Genomic DNA, 19,660 nt, shown 5'->3' on the forward strand with positions numbered 1-19,660 from the left:
TCCTTCAACGCTTGTCGTTACTTTCTCTTCTGAAGTCGAGCTGAAAACTGTCCAAAATGAGGACTCACCAGTCTGCATACACTCCATAAACCACAGAAAAGATCAGCAGCTTCGTGAGGAGTTGTGAGGACTTGCCTACCTTTTTTGCAGCTAATTGATTCGCAGCTGGCTGCGAGCTCGTGTTTCATAATTAAAACAAGCGCCGCCCGTTAAAAATAAACAAGCACGCTCATAAAATTCATATTACCCACAGCTGCACATAAGGTTGTGTTGAGGAGAAAAATTGAGAAAGAGCCTGCGAACTCTTTTACTCTAGGAAGATTTAAGGCAAGTATTGCGACCCAGTTCTTTTCAACCCATTTTATCGCCGTTTTATGTTCCGGGGACTAGAAGCTCAGTTCCGAGCCCAAAACACATCAGGAAGCGTTGTCTAGGAAAACATGTCGCACCGAATAGCAGCTCTGGCCTACAAACATACCTAGCTTGGCGACGTCATTTCTAATACTTTCGTTCCAGTTAGTGTGCATTCGGTGAGAAAAAAAGGGAGTCACGCAGTTATGCCAGGTAAGAAGCAGGCTATACGCCTTCGTTCACATCTCCGCCATCTCAATAGTTCGCATTCAGCGAACGAGAACCAGAACACGCCTCGGAACGCATAAACATGCTAAGCCTTATTACCGCCGAGTTCCTTTGTTTCTGCATCTCTTATTCTGCCCGCGCGCTAACCTCACGAATGCACGCCACTTCGCGGCAACGCCGTGAAGTCTCGCGATATCTGGGTACCGAATCGCTGTGCGTCATTGTCTAGGTGGTTCCGCGGAATTTTGTCTCTAAATACGGGCAAGCAGTCCTTGCCGCCAGCTCAGCCTCAGCCGCCATAGGTGAGGCGGCGTGACTGAAGTCGAAGTCCGCAGCCAGGGCGCGCTTGCCTCAGCCTATCGACGCCGCTGTGTCGAGACAGCTAGTGTAGCACCGCCAGCCAGCGCCCGTGATTAACAGCCGGTCATATAATCTTGGCCCATATACTTCCGCCCGTGTACAGCGGCCGGATACAAGCTCTTGTCCCTTGGCGGCGATCAAACGGACGTCGTTTCCGTCAAAAGATGATTATCGAGCGCCGCGTCGTCGTCGCATTGGTACTGTGTGCTGTCCTGTTGGACGTCGGCTTGACCCATGGGTACCGGTCGACGAAAAGAGTGCCCGTGCGGAACGGTAAGTCATTGCTGACAGCTCAGCTGAACGAATTCGACACGTCAATCTCGTTTTCATAATCTATGGCTAGGGTGAACCACGTACGCTGAACGACAGGTGCTTGTCGCAGCTACTATGATGGCATGGCAGTTCAGGCGTCTTCATGAGCCCTCAGGAGGCGGCGACATGAAGTAGCCTTAATGCGTCGTTTAAAAAAAAAAAAAGATGTCAGTTGCCGAGGAGAACGGGGATGAAGGGGAAGATTCCATTCTTACTGGGAACGAATTAAAGCGCCCGTTGTGTTTCCACGACTCGTGCGAAGTTGATAGAGTGGTTTGTACACAGGTTCGTCTCAAAAGCTTGCCTATAGGCAAGCTTTTTCCGCACTCTCAGAACGTTGCGCTTACATCCATTATTTTCATTAAAATAGTGAAGCGGACAGTAGACAGGGTCGATGAATGTCCTACCCGTCAAGTACTTCGCCCCCCCCCCCCCCCCCCCACAAAATAAAAGAAAAAAAAAGAACAAAGCTTGCCAGAATTCTATTCAGTGAATGGAAGCTCACTTTGAAATAATAACGACTTTTGGCCTCATTTGCATTTCATCACTATCAGGTAATAAAATTTCTCTTGAAGCCTACTCCTTTGAGAAGAGGAACCTTAATAATTACGCATTTCAATTCATTCAACTTTAGTTTATTGCGCCATTTCTTGGTTTTAAGAAACAACTTTTTCTGCCCGGTGTCCGGTGGTGGTGGTGTCGTTGGTCAATCAGTATCCTTATGCTTGTTATCCAGTGATGAGAAAGAGGCGAAGCGACTACGGCTTTTCTGGTAGCCTTGGTCACGGGGGAGGCTCATGTGCCGGGACTTCAATCTTGAACGTTTTCGGGACTGATGGTCTTTTGGCTTTTCTTTGATGCTGAGGCCTTGGTTTGGCCCTCCTTCAATTTCGGGCGAACTAACAGGTACTTGCACTTGCTGCATTCCGTGAAGTAGGAGCCGTTGCATATAATGCATTTCGGAGATGAAGTCCAGGTCTTGGCTGGGAGTGTGCTTCTCCCCACAGTGGCGGCAAAAGATCATTTCTGCTCTTGTGCACAGGTCGGTTCAGTATCCGGTGAGGCGGAAGTTAAAGCATGGTTTCATATTTCTGTACAAGACGTAACAGACATAAAGGCCTGCCCTTTAAGTCTTTAAATCTGAATGATCAGGATGCCTTGGTGCCCTTGCCGGGCATTCTAGATGGGGGCGGTCGCACTGAAGGAAATAAGGCCATTCTTGGTTTCCACGTACGCGCCTCAGCCCTGTGGGCCTGGTAGACGATTCTGCGTACGGACTCGCTGGTAGGGTAATACAGGTGGCCATCTGGAAGGCCCTGTGGTCACGTTGCAGAGCTTGCAGGGTGACATGGGCGAGTGCCTTTCCTCCACTTTGGGTGCTGATGGTGAACGAGTTATTTTGTTTACAGAAGTAATTAATTCTAACTTCTGTAGATTCCTTCGCCTACACCATTTTTTTATAAACAGCAATCGTATGTCGTAACCCCCTCGAAATTATGCATAAAAATTCGTAGCAATTTTTATGGTATTCAAATTGTTTTGAATGAGATTGGAACTACTTAAACCATTAACATCATTACAGCTTTATCTGCCAATATAAAAAACAACTAGAGAAAATTTTATGTTGTCACAACAGAATTTCAGTGTGATTTTTGACAAGGAATCTGTATTGGCTACAAAACTTTCTGCAGCTATATAATAAATTTGTGTAGATAACGAAGAAAAGTAGAAGAGAACTAAATACTGTACAGAACGCACTCTCCGCACCGTTACGAGGAAACAAACATTATTTTTTGTATTTTTAACACCGCTCTGTGTTTTTTTCTTCGACTGGAATAGTTTGCACGCACGCACGCACGCACACGCACGTGCGCACACACACACACACACACACACACACACACACACACACACACACACACACACACACACACACACACACACACACACACACACACACACACACACACACACACACACACACACACACACACACACACACACACACACACACACACACACACACACACACACACACACACACACACACACGCGCGCGCGCGCGCACGCACGCACACACGCACGCACGCACGCACGCACACACACGCACGCACGCACGCACAAAAGACGATGGTCGCTCAGTCTGTTTACCTGATTTATGGATACTCTGGTCGTATGATGACTGACTTCGACCTTGTGGAAGAATTTATCGTTTTCTTAGCCTGCTAGATATTTCTGTTCATTTTAGTGTCTTAAAAGACGGCAATACTGCTGCATAGACACGACCACGATGGACCAAGAAATTATCCGTGTTATTCCGTAAAATGAGGACCAGCTCTTTTGCTGCAGCGTCTTGATCATAATAAAGCCATGTAACATGGCATGTAACATGGCCATGTAAGTATGACGCTTACGCCCTCATCGCAGTATCACGTCGTGATTGAAAACTTCATTTGCTGCGTTTTTGTATACCCCTTTCACCCAGTCGCGGCGCGTTCAATCATGATGACATATCCACACAGAAAAAAAAAATGGCACACAATTAAAATACTCCATAATGTTAAATTTGAGCTTATAGCTCTTTATAGGTACTCTAGTTTCTAAATATATTAAGGAAGAAATTTTTAAGCGTCTGCTTTTCTATATATGCAGTTTGAGCCTACTCTATGTTGTCCGTCTAACCTTCTTTCAACATAGAACTCAATCCTTTCCCAGATCTTAATTGCTATAAAATACGCATTTCCGTGACACCAGCCGCAGCTACTTATGTGTTTCAGCGACCACGCCTCGAGCGGCAAGTGAGCGGCGTTGGCGCGTTTCTCTTCTGCGCGAACATATTTCAGCGCTGATTGCGCTTTCCTCAAGCTCTACCTTCAACCACATAATGCCACCGCTTTAACAGCTCCCGGCTGTGAGTCGCCTTTACAATTTGCATTCCCGTTCATGCACTTCGGTACTCGATATATTTCTACTATCTCCATTTGCGTGATACTGTTATGTCACATTTAATATCAAACATCCATAGCATGTAATCGTTAACTGCCGCGCTATGTGCAAGTCCAACCGACACAGTTGTAAAGCCCCGCTTTCACCAAGCCGTCTGAATGTCATTCTGTGGCCTAGAGGTTGCATGTCTGAATCGGGATCCAATTATCCCCGGTTCGATTCCCAAGCCACCTTCCTATCTGACAGCTGCCGAGTCGGCAACTGTACACTCGGGTAGCAGTCTATACTAATCTCATGCCTGCAATCAATGTGATCTGCCAACTCCCACATTTTTCGTTCTCAAAGTAGACCAGTATACACTACGGTGGCGCCTACTCGCCTACCCCAGTTCTTCCGCTTTCCACCTTACACTTCCACCTTCCCCTGTCCTGCCACTAACCACGCCACTTTTCGGGCGCCTCAGCAGTAGTGTTCGAAATACTTGTCTTAGCTCGCAATGCTTGACAAGGGTTGACACGCCGTGCCCTATAATGGATAAACTCGGAGTTACCTTTATTTGTACTGGGTGAATTTATGGCAAGTTACAGGAGACCGAGGAGAATCTTGCACCCTAGATGCGTGTGTCCCCTGGCCCGCCCTATCACCCACCAGTTACGCTGACGCTAACGCCAACGCCTACACCGCTCAAGCCACGGGAGAAATGGGCGCCTAAGAGCTGCGCTCTACGATAGGAATAATTAAGCAAACAAGGAAGGTTAGCGCGTACGAATAAATGTTATTTCCTCCCCCGTAACCGAAAGCGAAAACGGAGATCGAACAACAGTTAGCAACTACTGTTCTATTTCAGAACTGTACGTCGTCCTTATCAAAAGGCATCGAGAAAAAAATTCGCATTCGAATATTGTCATACTTCAATCACACTGACCTGCTGCATTCTTTCTATCACGATGTTAAAAGACATCGATCACCAGAAACGGCACTTCGAGCACAGAAAGAAATTCTATTTGAAAACTTTGCAAGAAACAAAGTCACCCTGTGTGCCTACATTGATTTCTCGGAAACATTTGATCTTCGGGATCATTCCTATTTAAGGTCGATATTATGCAGATAACGGTTCGAGTGTTACCGATCGCAAAGAAAACATAATGTAGATGTAAATATTTCCATATCAACCATAAAATCTATTCACTCTGGAATGCCGCAACATGCTTAATCCGCTCATATTTTCAATATATGTTAATGACAGCATAGCACGTCTGATGCTACTTTCACACCCCGATGATACAGTTCTCGCAATGGCCACCTCCGAAGTCGAAACAGAAGTAACAAACAAAACACTGCGAAACTTAAAGGTGTGCGAGGGCGCAACATTTTTACGTATAAGTGCAACAAGAGTTGTTCTCTATCCACCAGAGGAAAAACGTTGAAACAAATCTTTGTCATTAGTCTCGGCATTTAAGGTATGCTCAGATAGAATTCTTGGAGTTGTTTCTTTTTATCTATTTTTTCAAGCATCTAACTTGAAATTTGCCCATTGATTATCTAAAACCTTAATTATCTTCTGCTGTTGGGGTGACGGCGCCTACGTGACAAATTGTGCCTGTGAACAATAAAATTGTGTTGAACAATGCTTTTGAAGTACTGTAGTATTGTATGGTGCGCGACTGAGATTACGAACTTCTTGAAATTGCATTTCTTGCAGAAGAAAGCTGTGTATTGCATAGCAAATGTTTCATTTTATTATCCACACAAGATTTATTATTGAAGTACAATATTCTGCCGGTGTTCGCGTTACGTAATTATAGGCCCTTTATGTGCTATTAGTCACACGTAAATGAAAACAATAGCGCCGCTATTTTTATAGCAATACTGTAGAAAAATATAAAAACTCGTCAAGCCACTCATAAGCATATGTAAAGTATCCCGCAGCCTGATGCAAAGTACAGCAAGCACTCCTTGTCTTTCTTGTCTTACGCAATGTCAGCTGTACTGAATGCGGTAAATTAATTAAACTTTGATCCCATCCGTCATTCAAACACTGTTATAAAAAAGCTCTGTCATAAAAAAATACGGCAATACGTATAACCCGAAATTTTCGTCCCTTGTATTTTACTTGGCTTATTTCGGCCCTGTGTTTTTAGTTTCATGTTTCTGTTATTGCTGCCACACTGCATTTCTTGTGCGTTGCTGGCACTGAATATCACTACTGTTTTTTCTTATTAGCACTGGAACTCATTTCTGTGTCATTTTATTTTTTTTTTTCATATTTTATGTCTACTAGTGTTTGTAAACTGAAATTAGAAGTTTCAATTTATTTTCATGATTGCGCCACAAATTGACACTGTGCTAATACCTGTATGTATAACGCTTTAAAAACTTGACGTATTACCTCTGTGTGCTAGCTGTTGCGTACAGAAATACAGAAAGAGGAGGAGAAAGGCGGGAATGTTAATCAGAATAGGTATTCAGGTTGGCTACCTTGCTCTGGGGGAATGAATGATGAGATTAAAAAGGGGAATAGAGAATAGGGAGAGGAACACAGTCAAAATTTGACTACAGTCAACCTGTAGAGTGTCGTGACGTTTGTCAAGCTGCCCTGTGTTCTTTCTTATAAGGAAAATAAAGTTGAATATATTTTAAGATGAAATTACTACGGGCATAGCACGTTATCAGAAGGGGCAAGCAGTCTTCTGTTGTGCTTTAAAACTCGTAAAGCTATCGCTTTGCGCCAGACGCTTGCTACCTCTGCTTTCATCATACTCCCTTGCTCGACCTAAACGCTTGCGATGGTAACGGCATTGAAATGCATAGCGATGCTGAAGCGCACACATTCACAACGCGGCGCAGACCTGACAAGAATGTAGGAGAAGCAGCGGGTTTCGAGTGCTCTCTGAATGTGTATACATCCGCCTGCTAAAGGAGGAAACACCCTGAGGTGACGTCACATCACAGTGAAAGACAATTCATTTCAAATTCCTGATAGCACTTCGAACTGCTCTCGTTTTTACCGCCGGCGTCGTAAGTGTTATAAGGCCTGGATGCGCCTTATAAAGCGGAGAACTCGTCTTCTGAAACCTCGTTCGATGGCCGGATATTCACGTATTGGTACCCAGGTCACGGGAAATCAGCGCACGGATGAAGAGGCATCGATGCCCGGATGTTCGCTCTCCGCGTTGGCTCGACGTCACCTCAAGGTCGCTGACTACACGAGCTAAAAGCATTTCATGCTTGAAACGCGAGCTGGAGCACCGTGCAAGCGCTGGTTTCGTACTGTAAGGGAGACCAATGAGCTGGGAGTGAAATTCAGGAATAGAGAAAATTAGACTACTTGGTACTGGCCATATATATTGTAAAAAGCGCGTGTGTCACCTTAACATGCTTTCAATCTGATTATCTTGCTCATTCTGCATATAGTGTGTCGTTTTAAAGCGCAGCTCTTGGGCGCCTGTTGCAATGGCTTGAGCCAGGAATGACGCTGTCGGCACCAGCGTAGCCTGTGGGTAGGTATATAGGATAGCCCAGAGGCTGCCCTAATACATTTTGGACTGGCCAACTTGGTGAGGAAAATTCTGCTCGGCATCCCGCAACCCACCACGGCCATCAGGAACATAGACATGTCAGACGGTCTAATGAATGCAATGTTATCGCGTCCTGCACTTAAAGTTTAAGTTTACCGCCGACAATGTGCCCCAGGTGGCAACCTTATTGCAAGTGGCAAAAGACAGCCCGGGACAAAATATTCTGCTCGGCTCGGGTAACCTTTCATTGTTATACTAAGGACTGACGTTTCAACCAGCTTGATGATCACCGGAGTAGCGATCCTGATCATCCGCTTAAGGGGCTGCTCGAAAATGTGCACCACCATTCCTTGGCAATCGCATCATTAGGCAACAGAGCGGCGGGAAGGGCCATCGACCTGTGTAAAGTTTCTGTATGCGGCACCCGTCGACCTGTTTGGTACTTCTGGCGACGTTGGTGAACTATGTATTGTGAAGCTGGACACCAGCTTGCTGGTAACAGTTGTCTAATTCTCGCCGACCCCGCTCACCACAGACGTCGTACAATTATGGCGGCACAGATAGGACTTGAACGGGGCTCAAACGTTGCAAGCTAAACAATAGTCACTGAAGCAGTGATTAATATATTACATTCTGGGTGACTTCAGGAAACTGAGCGGAGTCCGTTGCTTCACAAAGGGTCACATGAAGTTTTCGTAATCCTGAGGCAGAAATTGTTAGTGCAGAACATGATCGTCCATCCAACATATCTTTTTTTTTCTTTACATTTCTGTCCTCAGAGATACGTTCAGTGGATTTGAAGCTGGGAACTCGGACTTGACCCCACTAATGATTCTTGATATGTAGTGCCAGAAGAGACCGACGCGAGCTGTTGCCGGGGCTTTAAAAAATGGGCTTTTAAAATATGGCGTTTAAACATGTACCGGAAACATTCAACCCTACTGCTTTAAAAAACGGTCATCGTGGGAGCCTGGAGGACAATAATTTGAAACTTGCAGCTCTCGTGAAAAGCCCCTGTGTTGGCGAGCAGGTGTTCTCTTTAACGGCCCAAACAACTTTGGTATTCCGCAACAGACACAACTTCTCCAGATGCGTTTAGGACTGCCGTAAGGGCGAATATGCTTGACGCAGAGACTTTTTCTCCTTGCGAAAGCAAGGGTTTGTTCTAATACCTGCGGCTTGTAAAGATTATACCGAAATTATGAGAATGTCGTCATCTTTCAGCCGTGCACCTGTGCATTATTTGGTGACTGCGCCGATGCGAAGTTTAGGTGGAGTGGCAGATATAAGCTTGTTGCATTAAAGGAAGAAAAAGAATAAAGGAAACAACGAACCGAAAGAAGCATAGGTCAAGAAATGGGTGAAGATAGAATTGGAAGAGAAAGAAGTAAAGGAAGGAGAGAAGAAGAAAGAGAGAAAGAAGGTGAGAGAGACACACAAAGAAATAAAAGAAAAACTAAATAAAAGAAAGAAGGAAATACTGGAGAGGAAAAAAGAAAAAAAGAAAAGCTGATTAAAAGAAGGAAGGAAAGAATAAAGAAGAGAGAAAAGAAGGAAACAGAAAGAAAGAAAGAAAGAAAGAAAGAAAGAAAGAAAGAAAGAAAGAAAGAAAGAAAGAAAGAAAGAAAGAAAGAAAGAAAGAAAGAAAGAAAGAAAGAAAGAAAGAAAGAAAGAAAGAAAGAAAGAAAGAAAGTGCGTTTTATTGCAGTCGTATAAAACTCGTCTGCAGCAACCAGCACTCGAAATTCCTCCATAACAGAAAGTAGCCCTCTGATAAAGCGTTCCTTGTTAACTGAATGCAAAACTAATTTATAAACGTCAATAAACTTGATTGTTTGCTGGAGTGATTTCGCTTACTGTTTAGAAGATTCAGCATATTGACTGTTTTCGTCAATAAGCTGAATTTTCCTTGCCAGACGGGTTTCCGTCGAATCCTCAACTATGTTTAGAAGATTAATACAGATCGGTAGTGCGAACTGAATGTGGAATCTCTGCTGGAGAAAATGGCAAGGACATATGGTGACTATGTATACAAATTCCTTTTCCGAGCTAATGCAGGTGGACATCGCCAAGTTGCAAGGTGCGCCTAAGGGGCTCTGTTTGGCGCTTTCACTTTTTCGTCTCTCGCAGGGTGGTACGTTTTAATGGCACAGCAGCTGATTTTTCGCATGCAGAAAATATATTCGGACTACAAAAATAGCTGGAAAGCAGAAATGCCCAAATCTGCTTCAGTTTAACTAAAAGGCTGTAATTGCATGAGAGGGGCAGTGTGCGCGGCGTTTGTGAATTTATAAAGTGTTTATCCATGATTTATGATTGTTATGAAATATGAAATTCTAAGTCAGTTGGAAAGCATGAAATGGAATGGTAATTGCCCAGGAGTGATTTTAACCAAGTATAAGTCACGGAGTTTATATAACGAAAGCCGTATTTACTCGCAGAGTGAACCTTATTTCTTAATGAACCTACTCTCCTACTTTGGATGTCAAGATGCTCAATTGTTTTGGCCCTAGCGTAGTGAATTTAGCCCGCTTTTTTAAGGGCTTATGTTTAATAAATAAACATTTTATTTCTAGAAAAAAAAAATTTTTTGAAGCAAAATTTTAGTGTATATGCTAGTCGTTTGCTGCAACTTACTTCAGTCAATAGATAGAAACTTACATTCTTATGGTATACTAAATTTTATAGGACCTTAACGAACTAGTAGTGTTCAGTGGGCCTTCGTAAAGCAGCAGCCTTTTTAAATCCTGCGACATACAGTTTTGTAGCAGGGGAAGAACAACAGCTTGAAACTATTCCGCTCACCTGAAAAACACGGTTCGTGGTAGCCCCTGTAGTTGCCCACGGCATTCGGCACACCGTGTTATTGTAGCTGCCAAGGAGTGTATGACCAGTAGATAAGTTCAGTGTGATCGTAAACCAGACTTCACACAGCCGATCCTTAGGCATGGTGAAGCCAGCTCCTCCATATTTTATCCCCAACTGCAATAAACAAGGCAAAGAGGACGGAGCCCTCTACTAAAGTTGCTTCTCGCATCTGTTACGTCAACAAGGCCATGCGATGGCAAGGAAAAAAAAAAGAGAAGCATAATAATAATAATAAAATTGAGAGAAGCTCACTTGCAAAAGCTGGCCCTGTTAACGGCGCCGCTTTTGAAGTTGACGCGAAGTCGCCTTCAGCGAGACAGGCGGCGAGAAAACATAGTTCATTCACAACCGTGCAGAAAACACGAGGCCGTTCACGGAGCTTCTTCACGAGTTCGGACAGCAGCGCTGGGCTCCAGCCGGCTCGGCCGCCGCTTCCCTCGCGCCAGACAGCGTCGGAGCGCTCGCAGCTCCCGACGTGTATATAATATGACCTCAGCTCTGGCGTTCAAAGCCGACTAAGCCCAGCACAGTGAATCTAGGCCCCGACAGAGCGCAACCTGACCATGCCCATCCGTCGTCCTTACGTCATGTTTCTCCTGCTGTTGCTCGCTGTTGTCCAGTTGGTGGGAGCGATCACGCCGCCTACCCGTCCCATAACTGTGCCTGTACGTAACGGTGAGTTGATGATAGCTGCAGTAACCTTGAACGAGACTTGGTTAGGAGTCATCAATGTTGGCGCGTGCAGTGTTAGCCAGTGTAATCGCTGCTGTAACGAAGCTGTTAATTTAGAATATCTGGTTTCCTGTACTCTTATCATCAATATGTTGATCGCACATGTAACGGAGTGTTCGAAACAGTGCTAGAGCTTGTAAGGTTCGTAGCGGTGAGAGCTATGAGAAGGAAGGGGAAAGACGCTGATACAGTGAAGGGCCCTCTCTCCCGCGAGAGTTGCCGACAACTGGTGGCGAAAGACGAGCCACACTGAACGTCGTAGGAGGAAACCGTTATGGTCTGTACACCTTTGATAGACACTGGGCGTGCCCCGAGGCGCAAACACACAAGCGCGCTCTCACACAAGCATACCCCCCCCCCCCCACACACACACACACACACACAAAAAAGGGTGACCAACAAACCGCAAATGGCGATTCAAAAGTAGGATGATTCGGCTCCAGGTGGTTGAAAGGTTACGAATAGAATTCAATCTGGCGTTGTAAACAAAACCGCTCATGACCATGTAACACGGTTGAACACCCGTGTTACATTTGCAGTAATTTGCACCTGGATTGCCCGCCAACGACGGTGACAAAAGAGGGGTTAAACATGGCAGTAAAGCGATATAGCATCTGGTGAGCCACAACACTATCCCGTCTATCCCTCGCATTATCCACCTTCTCCCAGAAATGTGCTGCAACATTTACGTCCAACACAGACTCTCCATTCCCTGCTGTCTGTTAAAAAAGAATGTTAGAAGTAGGGTTGAGGTACTTATGTCGTGTCAGTTCGAGCTATCAAGGCCAGATGTAAGAGATGTAAGATGTAAGAGGGTCACGTTTGCTCAAAACAAATCGTGTCAGATCTGCCTACCGACACACCTAATCATAGGCCAATACATGGATGTATGGATACAATTATCAATACATGGCTCATACAAGTTGTTATTCGAGCGATATATTAAAGGGCCCCATATTCCTGAAGATCTTTCGTTGTCGTCGTTGTGAATGAAAAATTTTGAGGATACCTCTAGCAGGTGGCATCGCACATGGCCTGGCACTTATTGGCCGTCTGGTTGTGCGACGTCACACGATCACATCACATGGCTGAGTTTACCACATGATATATATGGCCAACTCGACACGAGATTATATGGAAGGTTGAGATGGGAATCGAACCCTCTAGGATCCTCAGATCCTAAGACACGCTACTCTTAGGCCACGAAGGCACGATCATAGCCTCCTGAGATCCGGCTATGGGGATTTGTCCTTTATAATGTCCTTTATGGGGATTTGTCCTAAGTATTGAGACGGTACTTCTTTGCCAAGACATTTATCCTCATAAAACCTCACTGTCCAATATATTGGACAGCTACAGGCGCCATACTAGCAGCATTTATAAAAATACATGGTTCAAATTCCCCCCAAAACAGTTCCAGAATGCGGCATTCAGCGGTGTCGCTTTTTATGGCACCTCCCGGAGAAGTAAAATCTGTTTCTCTTATTTCTACCTAAGAGCATTACTTTGATTATCTATTAAATTTAATACAAGAGGGAACGCGCAGAACGCAAAATTTAAACTGTACACGCGCTCACTTTTATCTATGCTTCGTTTTATTTTGATTGTCCATTACGTTGGACGTTGGGGCTCAACCCGGTTATTGTCACCACGCTTTTGTGATAGCCTTGTTAGGAACCGCAGAGTAGTACTGTTGGTATTTAACGCCGTGCGGATAAAGTCGTGTCACCTCATGGCTCAAGGAATGGCCCAGGACAAAACGGAGAGTGAGAACGAAGCTGAATGGTATTCGCTATCAAAGCAGGCCCGACTATCTACAAGAGGACCCCAATATAAGAGCATTGGCCCCTTCCCAAGACTGGCTGACACTTTAGACTCCACCCGTTGCAGACTACAGGGCTGCAACATGAAAACAAAGTTTTTATGGACTAAAAAATAAACTAAACTGCCCCGCCGCGGTGCTGCAGTGGTAAGACGCCCGACTACTGTGACGGAGTACCCGGGTTCGATCCCGACCACCGGCGGCTGCGTTTCGATGGAGGCGAAACGAAGTGCCCCCCATGTGTCTTGCGATGCCAGTGCATGTTAAAGACCCCAGGTAGTCGAAATTATTCTAGAGCCCTCCACTACGGCCCCCCTCTCTCCTTTTTCCCTTTCACTCCCACCTTCCTCCCTTCCCTTACAGCACGGTTCAGAGGTCCACAGAATAAGTGTGACAGATCCTGTACCTTTCCTTTCTGTGAACCAATCATTATTATTAATCTGCACAAAATATTGGCTTTTGTTCTGCCTCACTAAGGACCGAACATAATTTGAAATGGCCCACAGGAAGTGAACCAAAGGGCGAAATTTTTGCTGAACAGAGGAAAACTCATTTTTATGTCCTCTATTCACTATTTTTGCTTCCAAGTTAATAAAAAAAATTTTAACCACGAGTTTGACCGCAATATCAGGAGTATGTCATTACATGCACGCTGGGTGAGAGCTGACCGGGTGGAGTCCTTTTGTCCAATATATTGAACATATTGCTGAGTCAAACCTATGAATGCATTGAAAAAATATTTAGTGCTTTTCAGCCTCAGAACCACAATGTCTTATTCTGGAAGTTTAAAAAAGTTTTGAGAACCCAAGTGGATCTGGGGACTTAGGAGGATATATGGCTTGGTTAAAGCGGACTTTATGGATGGATGTTGAAATTTATTTGCCACAACCTGGTAGCTCACGACTGTATGCAAATGAGCCTTTGTGAGATAATAGAGACACAAACTGAGGCATCAGTGTTTAAGCGAGAAGCAAATAAACTGCATATACGTGAGCGAAGATCCGCAAGGTGACCCCTCAGACACGATCCGTCAGCGCTGTCGTGTCATGCAATTTAAACGCAGAGCTTAAGCGCCCTCATTCTTCTTTCTTGTCGCTGCAGGCTGTAGTGGCTGCTGCGAGGCGCCTATTCATTATTCAGCGTGTCCGAAAAGTCATTATGCGCTTTGACTTTGACCGCTAAGCGCAATATTGTAGAGTAACTATGCGACCGTCTCATAACTTAGAGCGGCCAGCAACCCCACAGTTCACATACAGCGACACTTAGTCGAAACATAATATCACTGATTAGCACTCACAATAAACACTGTCACTTGGTGCAACCAACTAGCACCACTTATTAGTGTTAGTTCTTGTCCTACCAAATAGCAACACTAAAATTATTGGTGCTAATTACGACAACTAGCAACAACGCTTAATGTTCATACGGCAATTCTATCGCATGAAATCTCAAGTATACTTAACCATCTCCTATTTGTTCCCATGCTTTCTTTCACATATATTTCCTTCAGCTCGCTTCTGTCAGGCGGCATTGTTAGTGGTCATAATGTAGGTAATCTCTTTCTCGGAGAGTGAACGGATGGAAAAAAGCAGAAAAAAATTAATTCTCGCTTTAAAAATTTGAGCCCCGGGCGGAACTTTAACAGCCTCCGGCGCAAACAGGGCAGTCTAGAGCGCTGGAAGCTGATTGGACTGATGGCTCACATACAGCAACCGAAGGATGCGGCCAATACCAAAGAGGGTCCGCCATGTACGAGGCCGCAGTGCGGTGCATTTCATACTGCTCTAATCTGGACGACGAGATACTACACTACATTGTTTACCTGTGCGTTTGCTTGCCTACTTACACTATTATTTGCAAAAACATATATTCCGCAGGGAAGAGGTTTCATATCCATTATCGAACTAGCTAGTCGAAATTAATGGGCAGGTCTTAGCGTATGAGGCGTCCCTCGTTGATCAGTGTGCTTTTTCTTTTTTTCCTGGGTTGGGGGGGGGGGGGGAGCGGCATGCGAGAATGTTTTCTTCGTCTCTTTCTTTTTCCTCGCGATCATAGTGACAGCTCCATAATTTTTTTCAAGGTGGGTGCGGAATAGGGGACGAATGGAATAACATTATTTGCCCCTGTAAATGAATCAGACGGCGATGAAGATTTGATTCTCGACAGCCGTCATCTTCCTCCCCTTTAAGCAGGCTGCATGGAATCTCTTAGGATTCAGTGGTATCCAGGGGCAAATAGATGACCTTCGTTTGATCTTCTTCATACTGCTGACCATTCAAGCCTCCTGGGACTCTTTATTCCGGTCTGGTTAGTTGTAGCTAGGACATCTCTACACCATGTGGACCATGTCTGCAATTTCCTTACCGTGTTTACACTTCGGGTTCTGGAATGCCGGAATCCATCTGCTTAGTGCGATTGGATTGAAAAAAAAAATGTCTGAAACGTTCTCCATATGACCTCTTCCTTTCTGTGGAGACCTAAATTTGCCTGCCAGAGGCAGTGTCTGTCTTCTTGATCTGCAATGACTAATAGCATCGTGATACATGTCCAGCTCCTCGTTCTGAAGGGGCTCTCTTCTCGACGAGACCGCACTTGGATCCCGGTTTGTGAGTCCTCGGAACAATGCGTGGGCTCTCTCGTTTCCTCGCAGGCACTCGTGGGCCAGAGTCAAGGCGAGGTTAATTAGCTCAGCCGGTGGCGGTCCGGCCACCAAAATTTTGACTGCTCCGCCGAATACCCTGCCTACGTTGTAGTTTCGGATAGCCGATTGGGAATCGGTTAAATCTGTAATCCCCCTGACATTCTGTTGAGTTAGGGCCAGCGCAATGCCCTCCGCCTCAGCCGCCGTTGCGTCCCTCTGTCGCATGCTGCAGCACGAGCCTCGGTCCCTGGTTGCTAGGGCTACGAAACTCGCTCTACGTTTGTATTGCGCCTTTTCATTGTAAACCACGTCCTGTCTGTCCGTTTTTTTTTTTCTTTTTTGTACATAAAGCTCTCGTGGTCCTTTCTTTTAGCTTCATAGTGCACCGGGTGCACGTTCCATGGAATGGTGCGATTCTGATTTTGTTCTTTAAGTCTGTTTGGATGTTCTCCGAGAGGTTGAGCCATGGCTCGAGGTTCGAAGCATAGCTTTTCAATTGTTTTTATTCCCGATACGCTGCGTAGGAGGGGTTTCTGTTGCGCTACACTCGTAGCCTCGGTGAGATCCTCTAATGTGTTTGAAATCCCCACGTTGAGTATGTTCTGGGTACAATCGTATATGGAAGGAGCCCGGGGCGTTTTTAACGTCCTTGCTGATTAGGATTTCAATCGGGTTCTTTTCTGCTTCGGCTAGACGTAGGTACGGTGCCACGTATGTGATTCTGCTGTTTACGAAAGATTTTATTAGTCTCAATAGGATCGTCTTCTTTAATCCGGCGTGTAATTTATTTATTTATTTCTTGATATTCGTTTGAGTAGCCTATACGTCTGACCTTCACTCGATTCGATATTCTGTACCGTTTCGGTGCTCTTACCATTTACCTGTATCATAGCAAACATGTTTACAGAAGTGGCCCGTAAATTTTTTCTCCCAATTCTGCTTGAGTGATGTGCCTTAGGATACAGTCAAGCGGAATAGTGGAACAAATTTGTGGGCCAGTACAGCAATGACTTTTCTTATGATAGCTTGAATGATTAATACGGTTGCATGCAGTGAGCTTTGAAACATTCGGTGGGAGCCTGCCAATATTTCGCGCTTCGGAAATAAGAAGCTTGCTCAATTTTGTTACTTTAATGTAGGTCATTTATTTATTTCACAATACTGCAAGTTTGGCACAGGCAGGAGCGGCATGAAACCAAACATAACGCATAATAATTATGGCAAATCATTATGGTCACGCTAACTTTTGCCCGAAGTTCGACGCTACTACCACAGCAGGCCGCGTTAAAAGGAACAGTGCTACTCGGTAGTTTGAAGCGATATGCTAACAATAGATGCAGATCTGAGGTGTACCCTCCTTCATTCCCACAGGTAGGTGCATCTACCGGGGCAGGTCCATTAGGGAAGCCTACATCACGCAGGCCGACGGCAAGTGTCTCGAAGTACGCTGCAAACCCAAACAACGCCAGCTGCATTTTAACCCGTAAGATGTTCTTGCAGTTTTTAACCAAGCACTGCAGTGAGGTGCGATAAGGCAAACACGAATAAACCTTCGAGCTTATACATCATGGAAGAAAATAAAAGAGCCTCATTAGAAATGAAAGCGTTAAATGTTCAAGGGCTGACACATGACCGGGCCATCTATTTCCTCATCAGATATCAGCATATATTACCTTTGACTGTTCAGAACGGAGCCGCAAATTTTATGGAATAAAACTTGAACAGTCGAGCGAAAACTCTTGTACGTTAGGCGTGGTATGACCCATATAGCTTCAGTGAGAAGACAACCCGAGGGGTAAACCAACATGTCAAAAGCAAGCGTTACTACAGATAACCGATAAAGACTCTAAGCCGATGGAGGAAGCCATACACCATACAGTACAACTGATTGATAGGCAGCATGTGCAACGAATTGGTGCTGTGAAATTAGTCCTCTTCTGACCCATCTAAATGGGGACCGTAGTTCTCAGGGCTCCCCGCAAAACTCAAATTTCACATTTAAATCGGATTTTAGAACCCACATTAGAAGAAAGTAAAGATGGTTCTCGAAACTGAAATATGAACTAGCTACGAGGCTGCTCGTGTAAAGACAGGCTCTCCCGTCGGGTCGAAACGCTTATTAGCGGTCTTTCTCTCCCCTCCTGCCCCCAGTTCAAGCTTACAATCCGATTTGCCCCGCCGTGATGGAGCAGTGCTTAGGGCGCTCAACTACTGTACCCAAGTATCCAGAATCGAATCCTGGCTGCGGCGGCCGCTTTTCGATGGAGGTTAAAAGCAATGCACGCATGTTCAGCTGGCCACGTTTAGCTGGTCGTGTGCACGTTCACCTGGTCGAAACTCGGGGTGCACGTTCAGCTGGTCGAAATTCACGAAGTTATCAACTATGGCGTTTATCATAACTTTAGTCGCTTTGGGACGTTAAACAGCATAAACCACACATTCCGATTTAACTTTGCTCCCGGGAACGCTGGAATTTACTCATCCATGACATATCCTTGGTGTCGCGCTTCCTTAAGGCCATCGCACTTTTACACCTAAGTGATCGCTCAATTCCTGTCTTGCTAGCTGAAATTGGATATTAAATGTCATTATCTCTTAATCTTCAACTTTATCTTATTCCCACCTTTCGTTTTTCAGTATGAAAGAGTGCATGCTGCCGCCTGCGGGCTTAGGATGCTTCTACCAGGATGGCCTCTTGCAAGATGTCTGCTGCAAGCCGAGCCACATTTGCTACTAAAACGGCGGATACAAGGCACGCCTTTTGCCCTGCACTGTGTGTTGATGTGCCTGAAAGACCAATGTAAGAGAACTAATATGAACCTGAGATGCTTTCAATAACCGGTTGAATTCTCATGATGCCGAAGTGTTTATAAATAAAATGATTTGAGGCAAGAAGAAATGTACTGCTTAGGGTGAAATAAAACTAAATTTTGGAAAGGAACGCGAGAACTCTGTGAATTTCCTTGCGCGGAAATGGGGAAGCACGTGTTATATGTAACTTAATATTGGTAAAGGGCATCGCTTCTTCGCCATTTTTTCAACTCGGTGGCGTTAGAAGAGTACAGGACTGGTGAAGAAAAGTCGTCGTGTTCGCACTTAATACTGAAGCGCTTTTAATTCTTTTGTGTGTGTGTGTGTGTGTGTGTGTGTGTGTGTGTGTGTGTGTGTGTGTGTGTGTGCGTGCGTGTGTGTGTGTGTGTGTGTGTGTGTGTGTGTGTGTGTGTGTGTGTGTGTGTGTGTGTGTGTGTGTGTGTGTGTGTGTGTGTGTGTGTGTGTGTGTGTGCGTGCGTGCGTGCGTGCGTGCGTGCGTGCGTGCGTGTGCGTGTGTGTGTGTGTGTGTGTGTGTGTGTGTGTGTGTGTGTGTGTGTGTGTGTGTGTGTGTGTGTGTGTGTGTGTGTGTGTGTGTGTGTGTGTGTGTGTGTGTGTGTGTGTGTGTGTGTGTGTGTGTGTGTGTGTGTGTGTGTGTGTGTGTGTGTGTGTGTGTGTGTGTGTGTGTGTGTGTGTGTGTGTGTGTGTGTGTGTGTGTGTGTGTGTGTGTGTGTGTGTGTGTGTGTGTGTGTGTGTGTGTGTGTGTGTGTGTGTGTGTGTGTGTGTGTGTGTGTGATCAGTGGGTCATCTTCATGGTCCTCTTTCTGCACTTTCGCGCATTCGCACGAGTAATAGACAAAAAAGAGGGAGGTAGGTAGGAGGGCATTATAAAATAGAAAGCAATACCCGCAGCTGTGCTGCTCAAAAGACACGCGAATGCGTGAACAGTGATATTTACCACAGTGGCAGTGGAGCCGCGCTAGTGCACCGAACAAACATGATTATTGAGCCTTTAAGCCGGACTCCTCGTTTTCTAGAGAAGACACAGTAGTAGTATGCGGCTTTTTATTAGAA

At 45.2% G+C, this 19,660-nt stretch overlaps 1 protein-coding gene across 2 annotated transcripts; it reads left to right on the plus strand.

The window, feature by feature from the left end:
* Positions 1–938: 938 nt before the first annotated feature.
* On the plus strand, positions 939–18,712 carry LOC146191129 (uncharacterized). 2 transcript variants are annotated; one of them, XM_084599883.1, is made up of 3 exons: positions 939–1,212; positions 17,150–17,261; positions 18,416–18,712. In XM_084599883.1, exons 1-3 carry the CDS (start codon positions 1,104–1,106, stop codon positions 18,513–18,515), a joined length of 321 nt encoding a protein of 106 aa, XP_084456009.1. In that variant the 5' UTR covers positions 939–1,103; the 3' UTR covers positions 18,516–18,712. The 2 variants fall into 2 exon arrangements, with proteins under 2 accessions (XP_084456009.1, XP_084456010.1); XM_084599884.1 differs by lacking the exon at positions 939–1,212 and adding an exon at positions 11,147–11,258.
* Positions 18,713–19,660: the final 948 nt, after the last annotated feature.

Source organism: Amblyomma maculatum, chromosome 4 (genome assembly GCF_055883805.1).
Source record: "Amblyomma maculatum isolate TAMU_Amacu chromosome 4, ASM5588380v1, whole genome shotgun sequence".
NCBI classification, from domain to species: domain Eukaryota; kingdom Metazoa; phylum Arthropoda; class Arachnida; order Ixodida; family Ixodidae; genus Amblyomma; species Amblyomma maculatum.